Source organism: Mustela putorius, unplaced genomic scaffold, assembly GCF_011764305.1.
Source record: "Mustela putorius furo isolate JIRA1106 unplaced genomic scaffold, ASM1176430v1.1 tig00003869_pilon_pilon_pilon, whole genome shotgun sequence".
Classification (NCBI taxonomy): domain Eukaryota; kingdom Metazoa; phylum Chordata; class Mammalia; order Carnivora; family Mustelidae; genus Mustela; species Mustela putorius.
Window position 1 is genome coordinate 31,035,228 of NW_025422021.1, and position 20,319 is coordinate 31,055,546.

At 44.6% G+C, this 20,319-nt stretch overlaps 1 protein-coding gene and 1 long non-coding RNA gene across 9 annotated transcripts in view; one reads left to right on the forward strand and one right to left on the reverse strand.

The window, feature by feature from the left end:
• The window catches only part of SNED1 (sushi, nidogen and EGF like domains 1), an 82,400-nt gene that overhangs the window by 28,994 nt on the left and 33,087 nt on the right, over positions 1-20,319 (reverse strand). For 5 of the 8 annotated variants that reach the window (XM_045066903.1, XM_045066897.1, XM_045066898.1 and 2 more), the window contains 11 exons: positions 20,189-20,302; positions 18,244-18,357; positions 18,042-18,155; positions 10,804-10,929; positions 10,445-10,549; positions 10,071-10,184; positions 9,390-9,506; positions 8,191-8,307; positions 7,904-8,020; positions 7,603-7,716; positions 7,152-7,325 (listed from right to left, as the gene is read on the reverse strand). In XM_045066903.1, the coding sequence (XP_044922838.1) occupies positions 7,152-7,325; positions 7,603-7,716; positions 7,904-8,020; positions 8,191-8,307; positions 9,390-9,506; positions 10,071-10,184; positions 10,445-10,549; positions 10,804-10,929; positions 18,042-18,155; positions 18,244-18,357; positions 20,189-20,302 (1,326 nt within the window). The remainder of the gene's footprint in view (positions 1-7,151; positions 7,326-7,602; positions 7,717-7,903; positions 8,021-8,190; positions 8,308-9,389; positions 9,507-10,070; positions 10,185-10,444; positions 10,550-10,803; positions 10,930-18,041; positions 18,156-18,243; positions 18,358-20,188; positions 20,303-20,319) is intronic. The other 3 variants (XM_045066902.1, XM_045066900.1, XM_045066901.1) reach the window with 3 other exon arrangements.
• The window catches only part of LOC123388007, a 28,442-nt gene that overhangs the window by 7,420 nt on the left and 703 nt on the right, over positions 1-20,319 (forward strand). The window lies entirely within an intron of this gene.

Below are 20,319 nucleotides of genomic sequence, written 5' to 3' on the forward strand. Positions count from 1 at the left end.
TCACCAGGTTTACACACTTAACTCAAAGTGTTTCTATCAATTTATGCTTCCTCCAGCAATTTATAAGCAATCCTGTTGATCCACATTACCACCAGTAGATGGCTTTCTAGACTTCTGCAGTTTTGTCAACTGAATGCACATCCCTGTGCTTTTGATTTGCATTTCACTGATTACTAATATTTCTCTTGGCTATTTTTTGTTGGCTTTATTATCTCCTCTTCCATGAAAGGCCTCCTCAGTGTTTTGCTGATTTTCCTACTGGGTTTTCTTTTCTTATTGATTCATAGAGTTCTTTATATATTCTTGAAACCAGTCTCATATGTATGTATGTATGTATATGTGTGTGTATGTGTATGTGTATGTATATATATACATATATATGTATATATATATAATTTCTTATATAGTCAAGTTTTGTGCATTTTTTTCTTTTATAGTTAGTGCATTTTTTGTGGCTTAAGAAATCTTTCCTTATCCCAAGGCCAAAAAGATACCACATAAAATTTTGTAGTTTTAGGGGTGCCTGGGTGGCTCAGTGGGTTAAGCCTCTGCCTTCGGCTCAGGTCATGATCCCAGGGTCCTGGGATGGAGCCCCGCATCTGGCTCTGTGCTCAGCGGGGAGCCTGCTTCCTCCTCCTCTCTCTCTCTGCCTGCCTCACTGAATACTTGTGATCTCTTTCTGTCAAATAAATAAATAAAATCTTTAATACAAAATTTTTGTAGTTTTAGAAAAACATTTAAGTCCTTAATTAATCTGGAATGAATTCTTGTGTGTGGTGAAGAGTAGGGAACAATGTGATATTTTTCTAAATGCATAACCATTTTATTCCAGCTGTTGTGAAGATTTTCTCATATGCTTTTATAGAAGTTTATAGTTTTAGCTTTTATACTATGTCTATAATTCATTTCACATACATAAACATTTATCATATTTGGTGTTATTATATATAACATTGTTCATTTTATCTTATTTTCCAAGTGTTCACTGCTAGACTGTGAAAATATTAAGGTTTTGTATATTGCCCCTGTCACTTGAATTTGCTTATTTATTTCATAGCTTTTTTGGTAGAATTTCTTTGGATTTCCCCTGTGCACGACCATGTCATCTTTCTTCCAGTAGATGTGACTTTTATTTCCTTTTTGTGGCCCTGTCGGGGACCTCCAGGACAATGCTGGAAGGAATCAGTGAAATGGACACACTGCCTTGTTACTTATCACAGCAGTACGCCTCTCACAGTGAAGTACTTTATTACCTACTGCTGTTTCGTTGATACCCTTCATCAGGTTACAGACAGTCCCTTCTGTCTACTCTTAGTTTATTAATAGTTTTAAGTAGTAGTTGAATATTTTCAAATGATTTTTCTGCATCTGTTGAAATGATTATATGGTTTTCTCCTTCATATCCTAATATGGTGAATTACACTTACTGATTTTCAAGTGTTAAACCAACCTGTACTCTTAAGATAAACCCCACTGGGTCATGATATATTATCCTTTTTATGTAACAATGTGTTTGATTTAGTAATATTTTGTTAGGATTTTTATGTCCATGTTCATGAGGAATATTAGTTTGTAATTTCATTTCTTTTTCTTTCTTTTTGTGGAGTGCAGTGCAGAGCTTGAACTCACGACCCTGAGATCAAGACCTGAGCTGAGATCAAGAGTTGGATGCTTAACACAATGAGCCACCCAGGCACTCCTAATTTTATTTTATTTTATAACATCTCTTTCTTGTTTTAGTATCAAGACAATACTGATCTCACACAATGAATCAAGAGCTCTTCTTCCTTTATTTGAAGAAGCTTATGTGGAGTTAGTATTCTTTTCTTCAGTGTTTGATACAATTCATCAGTGAGGCAATCCAGTCCTGCCATTTTCTTTGCAGAAAGGTTTTTAATTACATATTAAAATTCTTTAATGATATAGGGATATTCATATTTTCTATTTATTGTTCTGTCATTTCTGGTAATTTCTCTCTTTTAAGGTATTTGTTCCTTTTCTTTAAGTTGTCAGATATATTGGCCTCAACTTGTTCACAGTATCTCTTCCTTGTCCTTTAAATGATTGCAGGATCCTTAGTGACATCTTCTCTTTCATTCTGATATTGCTAATTTTTCTTTTTTATTTCTTGATCAGTATAACTAGAGGTTTATAAATTTTATTGAACTTTTCAAGGAACCAGCTTTTGGTTTCATTGATTTTCTCTGAATATGTCTTTTATAATTATATTTTCTAATTATTGTTGATATTTTAAAATGCAATTTTATTATAATAACCTATATCCACTAAACATACTACATTTTCTATCATTTTCAGTAAGTTACTTATAGATTAAGACAACCATACTGCTTATAGATTAAAGCTTGCTTATAGGTTAAAGACAACAAATACTGATATTTTTACTCCCTACCTTCATATTTTCATGATTTTAGTATCTTTTTCTTACTTTATTGCATTGGCTACACTTCCAATATAATATTGATGAGGCTTAGTGACAGTGGGCATCCTTGTCTCCATTTTTTTTTTAAGAGATGGAGAGAGAGAGGTGGGGGTGTAGGGGGAGAGTGAGAGAGAATCTTGAGCAAGCTCCATGCTCCAGTATGGAGCCTGACACAGGGCTTGATCTCACAACCCTGAAATCATGACCTGATCTGAAATCAAAAGCTGCACACTTATCTGACTGAGCCACCCAGGTTCCTCTCGCTGTCCCCAGTATTAAGAGGAATGTCTTTCTATTTAGGATAATGTTCATTTGAGGTTTGAGTAGAGGCACAGTAAAAGTACCTCAGAAGCTAATTTCCATTTTCCTGTTGGTAGCTCAGTGTGACTGAGTCAGATCAACAGAAGCACAGGTTTTGAATTCCAAATCCTACCTCTATCAAGGATCAGGAGACTCATTGTTCCACAGCTCTCTTGATGTAACCTGTATTCTGTCTCTATACATGTGTAAAGTTAGTGCTTGGCCACACATAGTGTGATGGGTCTGGCTATGCCCAGCCTAAGCACACTGCTTTGTGGGATGATACACACTTTGGGGGTTATGCAGGCTCTGCTACATCTCTCTTTTAAGTTTTTCCTCCAATAAGTCCTGTATATTTTATACCGCATGTTATTAGAGGTATGTATGTGCATGTGTGTGTATGTGTGATGTGATTTTTATCTGGTAAGAAGTACTTTTTTATTCCTTATTTGGTAAGAGTTTATTTCATGAATGGGTATAAATTTTGTCAAATGCTTGTTACACATTTATTGAGATACTTATATGCTTTTTCTCTTCCAGTTGGTTATTATAGCAGGTTTTCCTGATATCAAACTAATCTTGCAACAATCAAGCTTGATAATGGAATATATAGTCTTTATAGACTGTTGAATTTCTGCATCAATGTTCATATGTTTAACAGATCCATCATTTTACTTTTACCAGCTACGCATATCTGGTGTTGGTATCAAGGTTATACTGGCCTTCACAGAATAGATTGGCACATATTCTTTATTTTCTACTCTCTGGAAGGTCCTGCATAATGCTGCAATAATCTGTTTCTCTGCAATTTGGTAGAAATTACCTATAACATTGGTCTTGGAGTTTCTTTGTGGGAAAATGCTTCTGCTTCAATTCCTTTAGACATTTATAGGATTATGTAGGCTTTCTAACTATCCTTGAGTCATTTTTGGTAAGTTATATTTTTCTGTGAGTATTATTTCCATTTCTCCTAAGGTTCCAAATCTACTTGTATAGACTAGTTGATAGTATTCTCATCTTCTTAATCTCTGCTATATCTGTGGCTATGTCATCTTTTTCATTTATAAGGATTTTTATTTGTGCTCTTTGTTTTTGTTGATCAGTTGATATAAGTTTGTTCATTTTCATAAGCTCTTCAATGAACTAGTTTTGGTGATCTCTTCTTTATACTTTGGATTTAACATTTCATTAATTATGCCTCTTACTTGTATTGCCTTTTTCTTTCTACTTTTTTTGTATCATTTGTTGTTCTTTTCTTAACTTCTAAATCCCAACATTTAGCTCACTAATTTCTGAACTTTTCTAACTATGTACTTAAAGTTCCCACAAAGCACAGGTTTTGCTGCATCAGACAGGTTTCTACATAGAAAATGGTCATTAATACTCATTTTAAATTTTCTTACTGTCCATATTTTTTCTTTGATCTATAAGCCATTTCAAAGTATCTTTAAAAATATCTAAACATGGGGATTTAAAATTTATCTTCTTGTCCTTAGTAACTCAATTTGTTCTGTGTGTTCAGAGAATGAATTAGTTCAAATTGTTAGCTGTATTATTTGAATCTTCTTTTTGCGGATTTTTTTTGGGGAGGGGGCTTCTTAACCTGAATTGAGAGAGGTGGTTCAAAATCTCATAGTATTATGGTAAATTGTCAGTTTCTTCCTATTAATTGTTGTTTTATATATATTGACACTATTGTATGAGATGCTCGAATGTCTGCAATGATCTTCTTGGTGATTTGGAACCAATTATCATTGTAAGAGACCTTCTCATCCTTAATGATGCTTTACATTTTAAGAGAGTATATTTTGGCTGATATTAGTGTAGCTAAACCTGCTTTATTTTGATCTGTATTCACCTGATTTTTTTTTCCATATTTTACTTTGTCTTTTTAAGTTTATGATTTAAGAGTATCTCTTCTAAGAGTGTATAGCTTTTTTTTTCTTCTAGACTTATTTATTTATTTTAGAGAGAGAGGAGAGGGGGCAGAGGAAGAGGTAAAGAGAAAATCATATGCAGACTCTATGCTGAACACTGAGACTGATGTGGGGCTCAGTCTAATGACCCTGAAATCACAAACTGAGCCAAAACCAGGAGTTGGATGCTTAACCAACTGAGCCACCCAGGTGTCCCTAGCTTGTTTTGTTTTGTAATAAATCTGACAATCTGTCTTTCATCTGGAGAACTTAGCTCATTCATTTTGTTTGTCTGTATTTTTTTTCTATCATAATCTTAACTCTGCCCTTTTTCTGCTTTTTTTCTCTCTCCTGTTAAGAGTGAAAAACTTTCCTATAATATTTGATAATCTTCCCTTCTCTTACTCCTTACAGAATGTTCTAGGTTTATCTTACTATTTGAATACTATCTTAAAAAAAAAAAAGACCTTTTTTGGGTAAGTCTTGAAGCTGTGTTTGCAAGAGGGTATTATTTTTGAATAATAGTTTAAATAAAAATTTTTAGGTCTTAAGTTTATTTACTTCCATATTTATCTTGATTGGTATTTGCTGAGCTTCTTAAATTTGTGGGTTGATGTATTTACTCATTTTTAGAAAATACTCAGTCATTATCTCTTCAAATATTTCTTTTGCCTATTCTGCCCTCTCTCTGAGACTCCAGTTATGTGCTCGTTTGTTTGATATTTACGACAGATTTTGTGTGCTCCCTTTTTTAAAAAAATCATAAGTAATTCCTAATGCATTTCTTTTTTCCAATCTTTGGTTTGAATAATTGTTGACATGCCCTTGAGTTCTGTGACTTTTTCTTTTGTAGTATCCATTCTATTGGTAAGCCTATCCAATTTACTCTTCATTTTAGATGTTGTATTTTTTATTGTATTTTTGAAAGTTTTCTTTCCTCTGCTCAAATTTTCTGTTCTCTCATTCATTTTGCTTCTCTTTAACATATTGATAATGGTTATTTTAAAGTCCTTGTCTGCTAATTCAAACATGTGGTTCATCTGCAGGTCTGTTTCTATTGACTGTTTCTTCTTGAGGTTATATGTCATAATTTCTTGCTTCTTAGACATACTATACACAAGAACAGAGAGACCAAAGTAGAAAATACCTATCCCTAAGATTGCCACACTCTGCTGTGAGTCAGAAAATTAGCCTGAGCAGCTGATCTCTGATATTATCCCAGAGGTGAGCTGGGCTGGGCCTGGTGCACAGGGCTCATTAATGCCAATCCATGATTGATTTTAGATGCCTGAAGGTTGGAACAGACCACTCCCTCCGGGGTAGACTTGGGAATCTCAGCCTTATGAGGGCATTAAATTTCTCTGCTTTCCAGACCAGCCACTGTCTTCCCATGCACTTAATAAAAATCCTGTGGAGGAGAATTGGTGAATGCTGAGCACTTGCTCTGCATCTATATGACTCCTGATTCCAACCCATCATGCTTGCTCACATAATCATTGAAGGATTAGTTGGATTTCCCCAGGTCCTCAAAGTGCTCTGTCCAAACTGGATTTGCTCCTGGGCTGACAGCAGTCTCCAGTCTTTCTCACCCAGGAAGGGCTCATCTCTACTTCTTTGCATACTGATATGCATATCTGATAGGTTAAATGATATCATTTTACAGGTTCTCTGGTTCCTAGAAATTACAGTGAGAGTGATGGTGTTTTGTGACTGTCTCTATGCTCACTGAATGGATCTCCTCGGTATTTAAAGTCTACCATTTCATTATCTTATATTTGATGGCACTGTTGAGAAGTCTGTTGCCAATGGGATTATCGTTTTTTGAAGACTCTTGTTCTTTTTTTCTCTAGATAGTTTAAGAATTTTTTTCTGATTGTCTCTGATTCTTAAATTTTGCTATAATGTGCTAATGTTCCTCTTTTCTCCTGTTTGATGTTCGGGGGCCCTTTCAGCCTGTGGTGGTTCATTTGTTATTCTGGGAACTGAGCTCCATAGTGGCTCCAACATTTCATTGTGTTTTTATTTTTCTCTTTCTTGGACTCCTGTTATCTCAGTGTTGACACTTCTGCCCTCCACAGTGCCTACATCTCATTCTCACAGACCTCCCCGCTTCTCTGTGGGAAGAGTCCTCAAACTGGTCTTTTAGCTCATTAACTTAGCCTTCATCTGTATCCATTTATAAATTATGTCTGTTATTTCAACTATTACAGATTCTCAGTCCTCAGCCTCAGCTGCTTCATCTGCAGGGTGGGCATATGGGTTGGATGCCCTGCTCTGAGGACAGAAGAGACCTAAGTGAACAGTCCAGAGTGGAGCTGGCACTAGTCCTCACCACCCTCCCATAGGGTCATGGCCTCACTTTGCAGGAAGGTGGGGGAGGGCCAGGGTCAGAACTGTGGTTCCTGTGCTCCTGAGTGGCCCCATTAGGAGGGTATGGACCCCACTGGCTCTGCCCGCCTGCCCGCCCACCCTGCCCCAGAAGGCCTGCAGATCACCGTGGCACTGTGGAGGTTCGCTCCAGACTCCCTGTGGCTGGCAGACTCGGACGTAGTTGGGGGAGCTCAGGCTGTAGCCTTGGTCACACTCATACAGGGCCACGGATCCCAGCCGAGTGCCATTGAAGCGCAGCGTGGCATGTTTCACCTCTGCTGGGGTGCCGCAATCCACCTCTGCAGGAACACAGAAGCCTTGTCCTGCACTGTGGGGCACCTGCCTGAGGCCCCTCCCTTTGCTTTGCCCTCTGCTCTACCAGGCCACTGAGCCTAGAACCCCTGTTCCCTGCACAGCCCTCCCAGGTGAAAGTGCCTTGACTTCCAGGAGTGGCTGCCCATGGTTTTCTCCTTTCCCCTCCCTCCTTTCAACTCCATCTGGCCCTGCTCTGCTCTTCTGGGATTAGGAAGAAATCCCATACCTTCCACCCTAACCCCCATCCCCCAGCCCTCTCACCCGCCTGGCATCGGCGTCCCATGTACCCTGCTCGACAGCGGCAGGAGAAATCTGTGCCCAGGTCCTCACAGGTACCCCCATTCATGCAGGGGCTCCGGAAGCAGGGGGAGGGGGCTGCAAGGACCGAGGGGGTCATCATCGCTGAGTCCTCCCCAAAGACCTTTAGGCTTCATGGGAGCTCTGCCTCCCACTCCTCCAAAGCAGGGCCACCCCTGCCCACTGGAAGCAGCTGCAGCCCCCAGGTGCCCTGGCTGTGCTGCCCCCAGCTGGTCTAGCCCGCTGGCTTCTGCCCATACCTTACCTATCTCACAGTGCCGCCCAGAGAAGCCTGGGGGACAGTCACACTTGTATTTGCCAATGTAGTGGAAGCAGGTGCCGCCATTGTGACAGGGGCCTGAGGCACAGGAGTCCGGCTTCCCTGGAAACAAAAGGCCCCTATGGGAGTCAGGTGTCATGCATCCATACCCAGAGCCCCTCCCCCAATCTCCAACATTCCAGGGGGGTGCTCCTGACAAGCAGACGCATGGTGGCTGGGACAGGGCTTGGCTTCCCCCATCCACGCTGACTCCAGCTGGCATGGAGCCGCACCGATCTCGCAGTGCCTCCCGGTGAAGCGGTAGGGGCAGCTGCAGTGGTACTCGTTGCCTGCCTCCCTGCATGTGCCCCCGTTCCGGCAGGGCCCCGAGCTGCACAGGCGTGGTCGGGCTGTGTGGACAAGGATGGGGAGAGACAGAAGAGGGTGAACAGGGCCAGCTCCTGGCCATGCAGCACCCATGACACCCTATCCATGTATTCTCAACCTGTAGGCCCCATGGGCCCACCCATCTTCTCTTCTCTGTCCCAGGCCCTGGTGACCCGTGGCCCCTTCCTGGTGGAGAACTGGCCTGCATGGCAGGGAACGCAGCTGCAGCTCATAGGACTAGAATCCACTGCAGTCTAATTTTTGTTTTCAGCACCTCTAGTGGCACCAGTGTATTTTCTCTGGGTCCTAACACCCTCCCACGGCTCTTAGGGGCTCACAGGTGGTGCCTGTGCTGCAGACATCTGCATATTTAAAGGTCTGCCCTCCACCCCGAAGAATGGTGCCTTCAGAGGCCCACAGAGGAATTTAGCCCCTCAGCTTCCTCAACATTCTTGGGAGCAACTTGCAGCAGGAAAGGGGCCTGCCTGCTGTCCTCAGCCCTTCTCTCCCCACCATCCCACACCCTACAGGGCCTCACAGACTGCATGCCCAAGTTCCAGCCACCTCCCCAAAAGCTGCTGCCACCCCATGCCCCATTTTGGATGCCTTTGTTGAAGATGAAGGTCCTCGGCCACATGTGCAGAGAACCAAGACAAAGAAGGCTTCTCTTTGGAAACACCCTCTTCCTCCTGTAGGCGTGGCAGAAGCTGAGGGGTGACAGGGACCTGCCCTCAGGGCCACCGTGAGAACAGAAGATACTTCCAGGTAAAGCCACTGAGGGCCTCTGTTCTCGGGACAAGCGAGGGCAGCAAGAGGCCCAGAGAGGTGTGTGTGGTCCAGGTGCTGAGCTCCATGAGGCAGGCATGAGCCTGGGCTCTGAGGAAAACCAAGTAGTGACCAGGGGGCCACAGAGCAGAACCACTAACTGAACAAGCAGCACCTGGGGCAGGGGAAGCCGTGCAGGACCAACACACGGAAGCTGGGCAACACATGACCCACTAGAACAGCAATTGAGAGTGGGTGGGGCCCTCTCTGCCCTGTCTGCGCTCCTAACCCTGCCCTCCCAGCCCCGCCCTGCCCTCCCTTGCCCTCCCCCACCGCCCACCTTTCTCACAGTGCCTGCCATGGAACCCTCGGGGGCACTCGCAAGTGTAGGAGTCCTCGTGGGCATCACAGGAACCTCCGTTGAAGCAAGGGTCTGAGTCGCAGGGTGATGGCAGTGCTGCAGGGGCAGAGGGTGGTCACCCTGCCATCCCAGCTGGAACCAAGGGCACTTAAAATATACTCTTTGTGGGGAAGGGTCTTAATTCTTTACACCAGACTCTAAGGCCCTTCCCTGGAAATTCTTTTATTCTTGATTTTTCCAGAATTCACCCTACCTCTCCTATGAGCTAGGATTGAGCTATGGCACACAGATGTTTCCGTGCCATCGTCTTCATTATCCAGTATGCAAGCCGTTAGTTATTTGTACACTCACAAACACAGTGGTATTTAGTTACATACTGAATCAGATAGGCATGAAGTAGTTTAATAGCTAAGCTAGGGACTTAGGGAGAGCTTGTAGGCATCCAGAGGTGCTTTTCCAGCTGTGAGCTTCCCGCAGCTGAGGGGGTAAACAGCCAGGCCCCTATTAGAGAGGGCGACACCAGGAAAGGTGCACCCACCTACGGGGCTACTTGTGGGCCAGTAGAGAAGCCCTGGCCTCTGCCTGCTCTGCCCCCACTTTTTCCTTCTACCACCCCTTCCCTGGTTTCTAGGCAGGCCTGTGCCTGTACCTCCCACTCACAGTGGCTGACGTTGTGGTCCGTGTGACAGACGCAGAGGTAGCTCCCACCATACTCCATGCAGTAGCCCCCGTCGGGACACTGTGTGTTCATGTTGCAGGGAGTGGCTGTGACTTCTGCAGGGAAAGGAGAGGCCCATTCGTTTTCCCAGGGACTTCTCTTTGAGAAGGATCAGGCGGCCCCACCAGGATGGCCCAGTTCAGGCACTGGTGGGTGGGCTCCCTCCTGGGTTGGGAGTGGGGGATCATGGAACCACTAGTTAAGGGTCTGGATCGATAGTTTGGGCCCAGACCCAAGACACCAGCTATACTCTGGTTTGGGGGATTTTCAGGGGGCAGGGCAGGAAGTGTGCCCCGCTGCAGCGCTGGGCACTTACCAAATTCACAAAGGAGCCCAAAGAAGCCTGGGGGGCACTGGCAGAGGGTGGTGTTGGCCCCTAGGCATCTGCCACCATTACGGCACTCACAGTGGTCAGGGGTTCCTGTTGTAGACCAAGGGGGAGCCTCCAATGTGAGGATGCTGGAGGACTGGGGCCCTCTCTTGCTCCTGACCCTGCCCGGCTCCTGTAGCTACTTTCCCTTGAACACTGCTGTGCAGACACACATGCACACACACTCTTTCTTTCCCCCACCCACTTGTAGGTGTTTGAACACACCCCTGTCTGCCTTCCTGTGTGTACTACTCACAGGAGGACCCTCTCCTGGACTGTAGCCCTGGCAGCCCCAGCCCACTCACTCTCCCTGCAGTCGGGGCCGGTGAAGCCCTGGGGGCATTCGCACACATAGCCCTCATCTGCATCCACACAGGTGCCCCCATTCTGGCAAGGGGCCGAGAAGCAGGGATCCGGCACTGGGTGGTTTCCTGCAAGAAAGACAGAGGTCACCAGAGGCTGCACAGAGAGCATGGGAGTAATAGGGCCAAGGGCCCCCTCGTCTTGACCGACAGCACTCAGTTCTCAGTGCAAGTGGGATTTAAGCCCAAGGCCCACTTTCTGGAAACTGGTTTCTAGCTGCCTCTTACCATCTGAGCCCCCTCTGTGGAGCAGAAGTCGAAGCTAGAGTATGGAGAGCCCACGGTGTGCACCAAAGGGCGCAGCCGAGACCAGGGGGCTCCAAATGCTTCTAATCAAGCATAACATGGTTGGAATTTGCCAGATACAGTTTTTGTTGATTTCTAGTTTAACTACTGTAATCAGAGAACACAGTCCTTTTCAACTGATTGAGCTTTATTTTATGTCCTACAGGATGGTCTGTCATGGTGAGCACACTGTGAGCACTGGGAAAGGAATTGTCACTTAGGTCAGGTGGGCTGATGGTGCTGTTTGCATCTTTGAGGTCCCTGCTGATTCCTGCGAATCACTGAGAGTGGCAGGTTAGAGCCACTGCCTGTAGTTACAGATTAGTCAATTTTTCCTTGTTTTCCCTTCCCCTATGATTTTGATGTATGTTCATAGGTGCAAGTACATTAGAATTGCTCTGCCTTTTTGATGACTTGACATCTTGGTCGTAAAAGACCCCTCTGTTCCTGGCAGTATTCCTTTTCTTAGAGTTTAATCCTATAAATATAACCACTCCCAACTTCTCTTCATCAGTGTTTGTCAACTTGTTCTTTTTCATTGTTTGGGTGGTTGATTTCTTCATGTGGCTCAGAATTTATCTTTTTAAATAATTTATGGCAAAATTGACTTGTGGTCGATGTACATTTCTATGAATTTTAACACATGTATAGATTTGTGTTGCCCCTACCACAATCGGGACACAGAACATTCCATTACCCCAAACACATCCTTGTTCTATCTTCAGGTTTATAGACTTTCTCCCCTCCTGAAGCCCGGGCAACTACTGATCTGTTCATCACCACAGCTTTGTTGCTTTAAGAATGCCAGAAGTGGAAGATTACTCATGAACAGTATGTAATCTTTTGAGATTGGCTTCTTTCACTCAGCAAAAGGCCTCCAAGATCTGTCTCAGTTGCGTGATCAGCAATCATGTATCCCACGAACAGCAAAGGACATTTGGGTTCTCAGGTTTTGGTGGTTGTAAATAGACATGCTATAAACATTTGTGTATTTTGTGTGAATGTAAGTTGTCATTTCTTAGGGTTAATAGCTAGGAATGAGATTGCTGGATCATATTATAAGTGTATGTTTAACTTTATGAAAAGCTGCCAAGTTGTTTTCACGGTGGCTAAACATTTGGCACCACCACCAAAAATACGTGAGAGTTCCCACAGTTCTGTGTCCTCACCAGTCAGCACTTTTTATTTTAGCTATTCTGATAGGTTTGTGTGGTATCTCATCGTGGCTTTAATTCGCAACTCACCAATGACTAGCGATAATGACAAATGACTGCATTTATTCAACTGCTCATTTGCCTTCCAGATACCCTTTTTGGTTAGATGTCTTGTTTAGATCTTTTGTCCATGTTTTGGTTGGTTTCTCACAGTTGAGCGTGGAGAGTTCTTTCAGAACTTTCTGTTCTGTTTCAGAACTCATCTGTTCCAGATACCAGCCTTTTGTCAGACTGAGTGCTTTGAGCACCTCTCGAAGCACGCAGCCTGTCTTCTTGTTCTCTTGACTATGACTTTCATAGAGCAGCCTGTGTCACTCTGATGAGGCCCACTTCTCTTTTTCTTTGCTGGAGCGTACTCTCCGTGTCTTATCTAAGCATCTAAGCATTGTTCACGTAACCGTGGGTCACACAGATTTTTCTCCAGTGTTTTCTTCTAAGAATGTTATGGTTTTATGTTTTCCATTCAGGTCTATGATTCATTCTGACCTAATCTTGTACAAGGTGTGAGGTTGAAGTTGAAGTTCAGTTTCTACAGAAGAGTGTCTAATTGTTCCAATACCATTTGTTGAAAAGATCATCCTTTCCCCACTGAATTGCTTCCATGCCTTTAAAAACACCTTGGCCATACTTGTATAGGTCTACTTCTGGATCCTCTCTTCTGTTCCACAGATGTATGTGTTAGTCCCTTTGCCAATACCACAGGATCTTGATCACTGCCGCTTTATAGTAAGTCTTAACACTAAGTAGTATGATGCCTCAAAATGTATTCTTTTTCAAAATTGTGTTGGTTATCCCAATTCCTTTGCCTTTCCCTATAAATTTTAGAACCAGCATATTCAAAGCTACAGAAAACTCTGCTGGGACTTTAATTGGAATTTTGTTAAGTCTATCAATCAGTTTGGGGAGACCTGACATATTTACTGTGTTGAGTCTTCTAATCCATGAACATGGATGTCCTTTCATTTATTCAGATCAGCATACAAGTCCCATACATGTTTTATTAGATTTATACCAAAGTCTTTCAGTTTGGGGGAAGCTATTGTAAATGGTATTGTTTTTAATATTTTGGATCAGATTACAATGCCCAATGTAGGGAATTCAAGAGTTCATAGATGACTGTAGGGTTGCAGCCTGAGATCCCCCCTCTCTGCAACCTCCCCATAGTTTCCAGTGCTCTAGGGCTGCCCTTTTTGTCCTTTGGCAAGAGAGCTGGGGCTTTTATTGCCCCACACTACTACTTTCTTCCTGTGAGTGCACTCATGTCTGAGCCAAGTGGTGGGTGGACAGAGAAAAAGAAAATGATGGAAGTTGCCCAGTCTTGCGGAGCTGTAGGATTTCCAATTGGAGAGGAAGTTTCCTCCTGTCAGTTTGGGCCCCTAGAGAATCCCCCCCACCTTTGCCGCTATTGTTGGTCCTGCTTCTCACGCTCAATGAGTGGCTGCTCTTGGAGCTCTTTCCATCCATCTGATGCTCACTTCTGGTCTGGGAGCTGCTTTGAGTCCAGGCGGGGGGGACACCAGAGGGAAAAAGTCATGAACTCACCACTGGTTCTGTGGTGCTTTGAAGCTTGGTCCTCTTACCCAATCCACCTGCTACTATTTATTTTTCAGAGTCCTCAGATAGCTACTCCATGCATTCTGTCCAGGGTTTCTGGCTGCATTCAGTGGGAGACACAAGGTAGATTGTACTTACTCCATCTTATCCAAAACCAGAAACCCATTCCAATTTTCAAATTATTTTCAAATTATCTGTTTTTATATTTATAGCCGGTTTCTTGTAGATAGTAGCATCTTGCTTTTCAATTCAATTTCAATTCAATTCAATGTCTGCCTTTTCATTGGTGTGTTTAACCAATTAACATAATTATCAATATGATTAAACCTACCATCTTGCTCTTGGCTCTCATTTGTCCCAATTACTCTTTATTCCTATTTTCTTCTTTTCCTGGCTTCTGGATAAAGTGTTTTTAGGATTCCATTTTATTTCTAATACTGGTTTGTTGGCTGTAACTATTATTATTATTTTTTCTTTTTCCCCTGAGTTTATAATGTATATCTTTAACTTATTGTAGTCTATCTTCAAGCAGTATTATACCACTTCATATATAATGCAAGGCCATTACTAAATTATTTCCATCTTTCCCTTCCTATCCTTTATGCCAGACATTGATAAACTATGGCTTGCAGACCAAATCTGGCCTGCCATCCATTAAAAAAAAAAGTTTCATTGGGAAACAGCCATGTCCATTCATTTATCTATGTCTATGGCTGGCTGCTTTTCCATTGCACTGGTATAGTTGAGTATCTGTGATCACATGGCACATAAAGCCAAAAATACTAATATCTGGTTCTTCACAGAAAAAGCTCACGTACTCTGCTTAAGTACATTTAAGTACATAAGTACATTAAGTATATTATATCTCATTTAAGCTATTGAGGTCATACATTTTATTTCTATAAATGTTATAAACCCCATAACATATTTTTTGTGTTAAAATTATCTTTAAAGAGATTAAAAAGTAAGAAGAAAAGTATTTTACAGGCATACCTTGGAGATGTGGTGGGTTCAGTTCCAGACCACTATAATACAGCGGATATGGCAATAAAGCGAGTCAAATGAATTTTCTGGTTTTCCGGTGCTTATAAAAGTTATGTGAACACTACACTGCAGTCTATTAAGTGTGTAATAGCATCATGTCTAAGAAAATGTACACATCTTAATTAAAAAATACTTTGTAAAAAATTGATAACCAACACCTGAGACTTAGTGAGTCATAATCACTGACCACAGATCACCATAACAAATATCACCATAATTTAAAATACTGAAATATTGCAGATATGACACAGAGACACAGTGAATGAATGCTATTGGAAGGATGAACCTGTTGGGCTTGCTTGGTGCAGGGTTGCCACAAAGCTTTAATTTGTACAGAACACAGTGTCAGTGAAGGGCAATAAAATGAGGTGCGCCTGTGCATTTACACAGGCGTTTACTGTTTCTAGAGCTCTTCATTTATTTGTGTAGATCTGGATTTTCTTCTGGTGCCATTTTTCTTCAGTCTAAGGAATTTCCTTTAATGTTTCTTATAAATAAGATATGCTGGTGATGAATAATGATCTGTTTCTGCTGTCTGAAAAATACCTTAATTTCACCTTAATTTTTGAAAGATGATTTTCCTGTGTATAGACTACTAGGTTGACAGCACACTGTCTCTGGGCATGTGTTGTTTCTGATGAGAAACCTGTTAGATTCTTATTTCTCTGTATGTACTGTTTCTTGTCTTTTTCCTCTGGCTCCTTTTCAGGTGTTCTCTTTGTTATTGGTTTTCAGCAATTTGACTATGAGGTGCTTCATGTGTTTTTCTTCATGCTTTTCTTGGATGTGTGGGGTTTTAATTTTCATCAAATTTAGAACATATTTGGATCTTACTTCTTCATTCATTTTCTGTGCTCCTCTGGTCCCCTCCCTCCTCCTGGGACTCTACCCATACATACACCAGACTGCCAAGCAACCCCACAGGTTGCTGAGGATATGGTCCTGGGTATAATCTCTCTTTCCTGTGCTGCTTGTTGGGCTGTTTCTTTCTTCACATTCACTGATCTTCCCTTCTGCAATGTCTAACCTGTTGGTAATATAGTCAGTATATTTTTTAAATTGAGATTTTATGTTTTTTTTTTTTAATCTCCTAGAAGCTTATTTTCTTCTATCTTCTACTTCTCACTGTGTCTTTTTTCCTCAGTGGTCTTGAGCACATGGATCATGTTCACAGTGGATGATTAAACATGCATATCTGGGCAAATAATTTCATCATCATCTCTGCCTCCTTTTTCTATTGATCTGCTTTTCTCCTGGCTGTGGTTCATATATTCTTGATTCTTGGTATGCTTGATAATTTTTGGTTGGGTATTTGGAGGTCCTGGATTCTGTTATATTCCTTTAAAGAATATAGGATTTGATTCTGGCATATGGTTCAATCACTTGGGATTGTTTTGATTCTTTCAAATTTTCCTTTAATATTTCCTAGGACAGGTCAGATTAGTCTTTATTCTAGTGTTTATTTTTCCGTACCAGCAAGATGATACCCCAGTAAAGACTCTCTCCACCTTGGCCATGGGCATAAGGAGCTCTGTATGCACTCTGGCTGTAGAAAAGTGAGTCATCCCCCCACCACCTGCCCCATGCTGAGAGAAGAGGCAAGGGGTCCCTCTGCAGATTCTTCTTGCACTCTCTCCATTCACTCTTAGTAACTCCATCCTTTCTGGAAGTCTCCCCACCAATTGCAGCTACCAAACTAGAATCCCTGTCTCCATGACCCAGAGACTCAGAGGAACTGCTAGAGCCTGGATCTGCTTGCTGCACAGTGGCCTGGAAATTCCCATGGGCAGACTATAGGGTGCCCTTCTTTTCAGTCCCTCCTCGCAGGGGTAGCAGCCCTGTGATGCCTGTGGTCCAATGGCAGAAAACAGTCATTTCATATATTTTAACTGCTTTTCTAGTTTTGATAGTGAGGGAAATTCTCAGAGCAGTCAATCTTTTTTTGCCAGAAGCAGAAGAATGGGTACTTCTTTTTTTTTTTTTTTCCAATTATCTCTAATTTTTGTCCACCTTCCTGTTGAATCTGGGTAGAATGTCCAGACTGCCACCTTGTAATGGGACTAATAAGCTTTTACTAAGGGTGGAAGTGTCAGTTCTGTTGTTTCATATTGGTTGCATTTGTTTGTATCATTCTTTCTGTACAACAGGTGGTCTCTTTGCAAATCTTTTGAAATCACTGATCCATTTTCTAACATGAGCTTAGTTAAATACACAGATATTAAATATTTAGATAACAATCTGGGCAAGGTGAACTGTGACCCATCATAGGGATTTTAAGCAACCAAACAGGTAAGGTTGCTGTGCTCCCCCTTCCCCTCTACATGGCAGAGCCTCACCCTCTCCTCAGGACACGGGCTGTCCTGTGTGTGGCCCTCTGACCAAAGGCTGATGGAGGGCATAGCATCCATCTGTATCTTACTTATGGGTAAATTTTAATCTCCTTCTTAAGTTTTTAGGCTCAAACTAAATCTGACAAGCTTCTCATGAGCTTCTCCCAGGGGGAGCAGCTGCTCAAGCTGTGACCTTTGCTTTGCTGGCACAGTGGCTGAGCGAGGCCTTTGGTGGTCAGGGCGAGGTCAGATGCTAACCTGAATTTATTCTGTGGGTTATAAAATCGAGTTGGCCTCTTAACTGATCTACCAAGTCATAACCAGCATTTAAAACAACATGAAGTAGCAACTAGCAGATTTCATCACATGTAATAAAGGTCAGTTTTCTTGCCAACTGCTGTGGCTTGTTCCCTTGCATGGTGAGGGGTCTGGAGTAGGAAAAAAGGATGTTAATAAGCCAAGAATCTCCTGAGCAGGAAGAAAGGCCATGAGAGGGTGGCCATCTTGCCCTGCATCTCATAGATGGCTACCAGGACTGGAGGGGACTAGAGGGGGCAGGAGGCACACTCAGCCCTGCACCACCCATGGTGGCAGAGTTGGGACCAGCATGGAAGCTCAGGGGACAGACTGGTACAGGCAGGGCTGGGGAAAGTACCCCCCAGGACAGTGGTGGGGCTGAGCTGGACAGTGAGGGAAAGGGGCCAGGAGGCTGCGAGGGACTACTGTTCTGGGGGCTGCCGGCATGGGCTGTTACCTGTCTCACAGCGAGGTCCCTCGAAGGGCTCTGCGCACAGGCAGGTGAAGTTCCCCATGAGGTTGACACATGAGCCCCCGTTGAGGCACGGGCTGGAGGCACACTCATCCACATCTGGGGGCAGCGGAGGTGGGAACTTGGCTCAAGCCAGCCTTTGCTCCCGAGCACTAGCCTCTCCCACCCCCCAGGGCTGGACCCTCACCCGTCTCACAGGCCACACCCGTGTAGCCAGGAAGGCATAGGCACACCGCTGAGCCCTCCTCCGCCTGGCACTGGCCACCGTTCTTACATTCTCTGGTGTCACATGGAGACAGTGCTGCAAGGACAGAGCAGTGGAAGGTGTCAGACCTCCGGCTGGGCTCCTAGGAATTTCTGCTAAACCCCATTCTGGAGGGCATCAGGCTGTTGGGGGGGCCTGGCTGGATAGTCCCCACTCAGCAGCCCAGCAACTGGCCACATGGGGTCTGTTTCAGCCCATCCCTGGTGGTAGGAGGCTGTGTGCATGCTGGTTGGGGACACAGGGCTTAGCGTTCTCAGCTGCCAGCACAGAGCAGGGTTCCTCTGGGTGGGGCAGAGTGACACAGCCTGTGATGGGGTCTTGAAGGTGATGCATGTGCAGATGTGCAGGAGGGGCCTGAATGGCTCTGAGGTGATGGGTTGTGGGCAGGCAGGTGATGTGTTGCATGGTCTGGTACAAAGGCACTCAGCCCCCATCAGGTGGGAACCCACTGAGGTGGAGCTCGCCTCTGGCCACCTTCACCCAGCATGCCGGCCCCTCAGACTCCCTGGTGGCTCCTGGCCCGTGAGCCCTGGCAACTGAGCTGGCAGGGAGGGGAGTGGGAGGGACACTGCCTTCCCTCAGCTATGTCACATGTCCTGATGACAGCGCATGCCCCAAACAACTCAGTATAGGAACCAAGGCAATCGTTAGACCATGAGGCCCTCCCTAGACTTGTGGGGGCCAGTGGGAGGGAGGACAGGGGACGTGTGGAGGTGCTTTGGTGGCCACAGTGCTAGTTGACTCCTGTCTCCTGGGTCCTGACCCCACCAAAGAGCAGTGCTGGGCGCCTGTGGGGAGGAGGGGCTCCAGGTGAACAGCACACATGTCCCTGCTGTTGTGTGCTCTGGGGGCTCAGGTGGGTCCTGAGACCAGCGAGCCTCCATGGGGACCTGGGACCTGTTGCTGTCATCAGAGTGACCGCAAGGAGGCCAAGGCACAGGGCTACTGGCTATGGCCCCGGGTCCTCCTAGGGGCCTTGCTGGGCACACATGTTTATATACACTGGGGTCCCAGACTTTAAAACATTTCTTGTGGCTCTAAGTCACTCTTAGAAACAGCTCTTCTAGATTGAACACTCTTGTACAATTGTTATTTGTACACACTTGATTTAACCATGTGTTATATGTGTTCCTAAATAATGGTTACACATCAGTAAGTATTTTAGGGGAATGGCTGTGGGTCCAGCTCAGTGGGGATTAGAGGTCATGGTGCTTTGATTTTAAGGGATTCTCTTTTTTGGGCTCCCCTAGCAGCTTCCCACAGTGAGACTAGGGGCAGCAGTGGGGGTTCCATCTTCCTTTACCAGGTGGGCAAAGAGCCAGGATGTGGGGGCCCCAGAGAGGGCTGGGTGAAGGGCAGGAAGTGGAGGCTGGATCTGCCAGCATTGCTTAAAAAGACCCCCGCTCAGAAGGGGGTGGCAGAGTGGGGTGCAGCTGCAGTCTGGAAGCAAGGGAGGTCCTAAGAAGTACCCCAACCTATGTCAAGGCTGTGAGACCCCAGGAGCTGGAGAGAAACAGCCAGCAAGCCAGTCCAGAGCTGAGGGGCAATGATGACTCCAATCGTACCTGGGTGGCTGTCGGGCAGGCCCCACGGCCAAGCTGGAACTGGACACTGGCCTGTTCCAAGGTGCCATCCCTGGTCTGAACACCAGGGCCCAGGAGGCGTGAGTGCCATGGTCAGTGTTCCTGCTGTACTCATGAGATGGGGCTTTCATCTGGATTCTGGGCTCTGTCCCCAGTGGGCCCACTGCCATGCCCTCTGTCGGTGCTGACTCAGGGCTCCCATGAGGCTGACCCCCGGTCAGGCAGGACCGTTCTGGTCATTCTTCCACCAATGGGGCCAAAGGACCTGGGCATGCTCCTCTTACGTGTCTCACAGGTGGGTCCCCCGAAGCTGGCCGGGCACTGGCAGCTGAAGCTGTTGACACCATGTGTGCAGGTCCCGCCATTTTGACACGGATGGGAAGCACATTCATTCACATCTGAAAAACGGGGCAGC